Source organism: Scyliorhinus torazame, chromosome 4 (genome assembly GCF_047496885.1).
Source record: "Scyliorhinus torazame isolate Kashiwa2021f chromosome 4, sScyTor2.1, whole genome shotgun sequence".
Taxonomy (NCBI): domain Eukaryota; kingdom Metazoa; phylum Chordata; class Chondrichthyes; order Carcharhiniformes; family Scyliorhinidae; genus Scyliorhinus; species Scyliorhinus torazame.
In genome coordinates this window covers 59,903,540-59,910,664 of record NC_092710.1, presented here as the reverse complement: position 1 = coordinate 59,910,664, position 7,125 = coordinate 59,903,540, and the positions used below count along the sequence as shown (strand labels likewise).

At 44.3% G+C, this 7,125-nt stretch overlaps 1 protein-coding gene across 1 annotated transcript in view; it reads right to left on the bottom strand.

The window, feature by feature from the left end:
• Positions 1-897: 897 nt before the first annotated feature.
• LOC140410251 (NACHT, LRR and PYD domains-containing protein 3-like) overlaps positions 898-7,125 on the bottom strand; it is an 85,824-nt gene continuing 79,596 nt past the window's right edge. Inside the window, exons 3-6 of the mRNA XM_072498217.1 lie at positions 4,955-6,692; positions 2,787-2,876; positions 1,642-1,809; positions 898-1,491 (exon numbers count right to left, since the gene is read on the bottom strand). Of these exons, the coding sequence (XP_072354318.1) occupies positions 1,389-1,491; positions 1,642-1,809; positions 2,787-2,876; positions 4,955-6,692 (2,099 nt within the window). The 3' untranslated portion in view covers positions 898-1,388. The remainder of the gene's footprint in view (positions 1,492-1,641; positions 1,810-2,786; positions 2,877-4,954; positions 6,693-7,125) is intronic.

Sequence of the window (7,125 nt, the reverse complement as noted above, 5' to 3'; positions counted from 1 at the left end):
GCCCGAATCACTTTCCTTGCGGAGTTTCCGTTATCCTCAAGACGAAGGGAAGTAATGCGATTTCTTAGCATGAGTGGATTTGATCGAACATTTGTGCAAAAGTTTTGTGGCGTGATTACTCCACTGATGGACTTGCTAAAGAAACGGCAACAATTTCAATGGACAGTGGACTTTCAACAGGCATTTGACTGCCTGAAATCTGTGATCACCAATGTTCCTGTATTAGGGAATGGCAAGGGACTCTGTGGTCAGATTGAACTAAATTATCTGATTCTGAAGAGAAATGCCGAGGAGTAGAGAAATGGATGGATCGTGCAGAGACTTTGTTCAACGAGACTGTCAATCGAGAAGGATTTCGGTTGGAGGAAGAAGAACAAAAAAAACATTGGCTATATTATTATACCTGTTTGCATGTGTTGTTTTTTTTTTAAAAACAAAAAGGTATATTTACTGTGTACATTTCTTAGTGGATGGTGCAAAAGTGAAAAATAAAACCATCTTGAAGTTGATGGTTTATTTTTTTGGGGGGGGGGAGGTGTCATGTGAGAGTACCTTTAAGACATGGATGTTTAAGCAATGTACCTTTAAGAAAACAGTGATGTCAGAGAGTGGGTGGAGCTGAGGTCAGGTCAGCCATTTTGCAGTTTAGTTTTGCAGTTGGAAAAAGCAGTTTGTGTAGGTCTGTGTGTGTCCAGAGAGCTGCAGGAAGAAAGCTAGGTGCTGGAGCTGAAGTCAACCAATCTAATATATCTCTGCCATTCTACAGAAAATATATATATCCTTTAACCTGATGCGATACTGTTTAAAGGTGTTAGGTCTCTTGGAAATCTGAAGGAACATTTTTCGGAGTTATTTACTGTTGCAATATTTTCTGAGTTATCTTTGAAGTAAGGGGTGTTAAGATATCCAATGTTTATTTAAGATATTAAATTGAGTTCATGGAATAAACAGTGTTTTGTGTTTAAAAGCCCACGTGTCCATAATTGTAATCCCACACCCAGGGAACAAGCCGTGCGCTAGGAAAAGCAACAAATCCATTAAAGGGAGAGGTTGGTTGAACTCCATGATACATTTTGGGGTTCTGAAAACGCCTCGCCCATAACAGTTTCTTGAATAAAATAACATTATTACTACCATTATGCATTTTCCCAGTGCCCCATTGGGGAACATTCAGCCCCGGATCTCCTGCAGAAGCAGTGCTGTGGTGTCGGGAGGCGGAGTCTGGTGACACTGTTGCTGGGCCTCTGATGTCACAATGGGAGATGACATTCACTCAGCTCCAGCTGGAAACTGGGAAACGGCCAATAGGATTTCAACCTGGAGCCCGGCCGGTTAAAGGGGAGGGTCAGAAAATCAGAGAAAAATGTTCACAGAATGAGAGCGGGGTGCTAATAAATCGAAATGCTCAGTTTCACACTCAGTCCACTTCTTGTGCCTTGTAATGACATTAGCTGATTTGTTCCATTCAAACTGAACTGATTCTCCACCAGCCTGAAATACATTAAAGATCAAACAGAAAATAAACAGATTGAAAAACATATTGTACAGAAGACTGGGGTTAACACATCAAGAATAATTACTCATACCAGTCGCGTGCACTTTATATTCTACCTTTACTTTAAATAGTAGACTGACACTAACCAGATCACATCCAGACATCTGCAATTCAGTATGAGGCGGCGAATATCAGGGATAGATTGATCTGTGAATGCATTTGATCCTAGGTTTAGAGATGTTAGTGACCAGTTTGTATTGAGAGCAGAAGCAAGATCCTCAGCACACGAGTCTGTGAGATCAGCAGCCCATAGACTGGTGATCAGAAAGAGAAATAACAGGGTTGAGTTCATTGTTAATATTAATTAAACACCGAGGGCAGATTTTCCCACATTTTTCCAAAGTGTCAGGCTCTGACTGAAAACTGTGCTCCCCAGATGCACAGCCTAGTTTTTTAGTCCAGATTTCCAGGCACTTAAGAGGGGAAAAGAAGTGGGTGGATTTTCACTGTCAGCCAGGCAGGGTAGGGCCTGCCAGCTCCACAGAGATCGGATGCCAGCTTTAAAAGGCGCCCCAATCAGCATTGAAGTTCAACAATCCCTCCTCACACCATGGAGGTATTGGGCGGGAGCTCTCCCCCTTCTCCCGCACAATCATCGGGCTCTCTTCCCCATTCCCCCCCCACCCAAAATGATCGAGCTCTCATCTCCTCCCCCCCCCCCCCCCACGTGCCCAACCGCACAAGTATCGCCAGCATTCCTCCCAGCCCCTCACTGCCCAGTCCCTCCCAACTGCAAGTTCCCCCCTCAAAGCTCTCCCACTCCCACTACACATAATGGGAACCCCTCCACAATGTGCCTCCCTAGAGGGCATGCCCCAGCACTGCCCCTCGGCACTGCCAACCTGGCTTTGCCAACCTGTACGAAGGGGCAGTGCCACAGGGCAGGCATGTCCCCCCCCCTCCTCCGGGGCTATATTTATCTTTGCGCCCCTGGGGAGATACTCTCGACTGATGCCTGCTTCAAATCAGTTTGAATATTCAGTGACGGATGGGGGGGCTGGGTAACTGGAATGAAATGTATTCAGAAAAACAAATTAGGTTCTCGCCCTTTGTGGGTCTGAACCGTGTGACATCACCAGCGAGCGCATGTGGAAGATCGGGAAATGCGATCTCAACATATGTTCAGCGGCGCCGCCAATCTCTCTGACTGCGAACATGGGCTGTAAATCGTCTCCCAGAATTGCTGACATGTATTCAACATCCAACTTCGTAAGGACAATCTCAGACTTACTCCAGTTTCTGTATTTTACAGTCTGGTTTCCTCAGTGCTGCAAACAGTAGTTCTTTCACTCCTGAATCTCCCAGTTTATTGTTCTTCAGTCTAAAGACAAACACATACAGATTGAGAAACAAACTGAATCAAACCCCGGATCAAATAGATTTTTCTCTGGAATTAAAACACTGGGGAAAAAAAAATCAGGAAATTAATATTGAGATTTTCGGGGCAGCACGGTAGCACAGTGGTTAGCACTGCTGCCTCACGGCGCCGAGGACGTGGGTCACTGTTGGTGAGGAGTTTGCACATTCTCCCCGTGTCTGCGTGTGTCTCACCCCCACAACCCAAAAAGATCTGCAGGGTAGGGGAATTGGCCACGGCAAATTGCCCCTTAATTGGAAAAAAAAGAATTGGGTACTCTTTTTTAAAAAAATCAAGAGTTTCTCTAACTGATAGTGAATATCACAGTCTGTTCTGCTCCACATCAGTAAATGTGCTTCTAAATAGTGTCTGTGTAAAGATTTCAAATGCCCCTCAGTCCGGTCACGTTTCTGTGCCCAGCTAGTTTAGTTGATAAGAGCGTCAGACTCTTTCTTGAACTCAGGATCGTGGGTTCGAGCTCCACGTTGGGCACTTTTGTTTTTTTTGGGTGGCATGGTGGCACTGTGGTTAGCACTGATGTCTCACAGCGCCAGGGACCCGGGTTGAATTCCAGTCTTGGGTGACTGCGGAGTTTGCACATTCTTCCCGTGTCTGCATGGGTTTCCTCCGGGAGCTCTGGTTTCCTCCCACAGTCCAAAGATTGCCCCTTAGTGTCCAAAAATGTGAAGGTTAGGTGGAATTACGGGGACAGGACAGGGGTGTGGGCCTCGGTAGAGTGCCCTTTCAGAGGGTCGGGGCAGACTCGATGGGCCGAATGGCCTCTTTCTGCACTAGAAATTCTATGATTCTATTATCTAATTCCCCGAGGATCAGAATTATCCTCCCCGAGGTCTCTGATCAGCCTCATCCTATTTGGGAAAATGTGCATCATACTGCTAATTCCCAAGTCTCGGATTTTAAAGGAAAGGGGTGATTTTTCCCAAATTAAGTGATAGAGCAGTGTTACCACGTACTTTTCACTGATATAAATGCCATCTCCAAGGAATTTATGTAACAAAGAGAGATTATCCTATCCATTAGAAGTTTTATATATAGTTGGCATTTATTATTGATGGGGAATCTTTCATTATATCCCCCATTCAATTGGCTCTACATTTAAATAAAAGACACAACAGGTTTTAGGGAATATTTGGAAGGTCCTTCCTGAGCATGTGGTTGGAATTCTCCAGCCGTTTGGATTCTATTTACCTGCCTGCAGTGCAACTGTGTTTCCCGGTGGCGTAGGGTGGCTTCAATGGGAAATCCCATTGACAAGCAGCAGGAATGAATGCTGCCGCCAGTGAACCGCGCGTCGCAGAGAAACACATGGCCAGGGGACCGGAGAATTCCACCCAGGATGTGGATTATTGGAAATTTCTAATTTTACTGTCCTGATTTATCTGGAATCGTCCAGTCTGTGCAAAGCCCCCCTGCTGACCTGTGTGTCTGTACTCTGAGGACAGTGCACAATCCATTTTAGCTTCCAAGTTCATTGAAGCTTTGACTTGGATACTCGTGAGGAGCCTGCCTGACTCTGCCGCCTTCTGATAGAGCAGGGAGAGTTCGGAGTGAATTAGTTAGTCTTGACTTAGTGTCGTGTAATTTCTATTTAATTGGGTGACCCAACAACACCCAGTGGTGAAATCTCAGCTCTCAGTTCACTGCCCCGAAACTGTTCTTTGCTGCCTGTAACTCAATATTTGGTGTCCCTGCTTCCCTTACAAATACGTATGTACAATCTGGTAACTGCAGCTTACTGCAACACCTCAAGAGAGGGTGCAACGGCCTGACAATTATTATTACAATGAAGTTACCAGACCCTTTCTCTGACCTGTATTGAATGATCCAAAACTGTTTGTAAAATCCGACTTGTTCACAGGATCCATTTTACATTTCTGAGGGAATTACTAACTGATCCTCTTAACATTTGTGTCTTGAATCAGTTTCTCTGGTTTAACTGAACTGTTTATTTCTTTCATTGCAGAGCAACAATACAATGAAAGACTCTTCCACAATTTGCCCAATGGTTAAAGAGAAATTACCTCAACACTTGGCATTTATGAATTGTAGATCTCAGCTGCTGGAACCCGTCACAATGAATGCTGCAGGACTCCAGGTTAAGTTCTTTTATTATATTACACAGTCCAATCACATGAGACAGGACCGTGCAGTCAACTGGCTTCAGGGTCAATCCACAAAGTATAAGTATATCCACAGACCCAACTGTGGCCTGAGCCACTTCTTTATTCTGAGACTCAAACAGGTAGTGAAATGTGTTCAGCAGGTTCCTTTTAGCAGTTTCACTCTCTGTCTTTCCAATCTGACTTTCAACCTTCTCTTTCACCCAGTCAATCACTCCATAGGCTATCTGATGAGAAAATGGACCCAGAAACTCCTCCAGGGGCTGAGCTGCCTGTGGGGAGGAGAGACCAGAAACAAAACGGAGAAATATCTCAAATCTCCCATCTCCCTTGCTGTGGGCTTCACTGAGGAGTTTCCCAATATCCCCAGGATCTGGAGTCAGGAATTGTGCGAGTGCAGCTACAAACTCCTGGATGGTGAGGTGTGGGAATGTGTAAACCACACTCTGGACAGAATCATCTCTCTCCAAAAGTTCCATCAGGAACCCAGACAGGAACTGGGAAGGTTGCAGATTGTACTTGATCAGATCTGCATTTCTAAACACAATCTTCTTCTCGGAGACTCCTGTGAAGGCCATCTCACCAAGCTTCAGTAACACATCGCGGAGGTTTTCAATCTCTCGGCCATGGTTTTTCAGAATGTTGTAAATATAGTAGGAATATAGTTGGGTGATGGTCTTGGGAACTTGCTGCTGTTTCCTGTCTCTTTGTGTAAAGAAGGGACCCAGTGATAGACCGAGGATCCAGCAGTAGGAAGGGTTGTAGCATATGGTGTAAAGGATCTCGTTCTCCTCCACATGTTTGAAAACAGCTGCTGCCACTGTCTGATCTTCAAAAAACTTGTTGAAATATTCCTTCCGTTCATCACCAACAAATCCCAGGATTTCAGCACAGACACTGATCTCAGCCTTTTCCAATAAATGTAATTCAGTGGGGCGGCTGGTCACTAGCACTGAACATCCTGGGAGCAGCTTGTGCTGTATTAAACTGTACACAATGTCAGACACTTCACACCAGCATTCGGGATCTGTGCACATGGACAGAGGTTCTGTATTTCTCCGATTGTCAGCAAAATCAATCCTGTCCTTGAATTCATCCAAACCATCGAATATAAACAGCAATCCCTCTGGGTTCTTCCAGAGCTCTCCCAGAACATTCCCAAAGTAAGGATACTGATCCAGTATCAGATTCTTCAGGTTTATTCTACAGTTAATACTGTTCAAATCCTGGAATTTAAAACTGAAAACAAATTGAAAGTTTGAATATATTTTCCCAGTGGCCCAGTCATAAACCATCTTTTGTACCATTGTTGTTTTTCCAATTCCTGGGACTCCACTCACTGCGGCTGAACTCCCAGATTTGGAATTTCTCTCGGAAAAGCTGCTCTGGAACAATTGATCAGGTCGGATTTTTTCCAATTCTCTCCGGAGATGTTTCTCTCTCCACTCTTCATGGTCTCGGCCTCTCGCCAGCAGTTCATGTTCTACAAGTGTCCGATCTCGAACAGTTGAAATGACCGTCAGCTCAGTGTATCGAGCAACCAGCTGGAAAGTCTTCACCTTCTCCTTTATTAGGATAGGGTTCACTCTCAGTGTTTCAGTTTGTGCCCAGAGTGTCTCCTTGTGTTTCCGCTGAATATCTTTAATAAGAAAAGATAGAAAGTGGTTCGTATGGTTAGTTTTATTGACATAAAAACAACTTCTTAATACTATTTTACTGATTGATAGATTTAATTTTCAGTTTCAATACATATGTGTAGAGACTAAAAACTTGCTTCAAAGTGAACAATGACCAAGAGAAGTTTCAATTCTCACTTGATTCTAACATAGGGTGATGGTGGCACAGTGGTATTGTCACTGGACTCGTAATCCAGACACCCAGGGTAATGCTCTGGTCTCCCAGGATTGAATCCCACCATGGCAGGTGGTGAAATTTGAATTCTATGAAAATCTGGATTTAAAAGTCTAATTTGTTCTATAAACTCATCTGGTTCACTAACAGGAACCCCATCCCCAATAGGGGTGGACACCCTCATCCCAAGAGCGAATAAAAAAAGACTGAAATTGAGATGT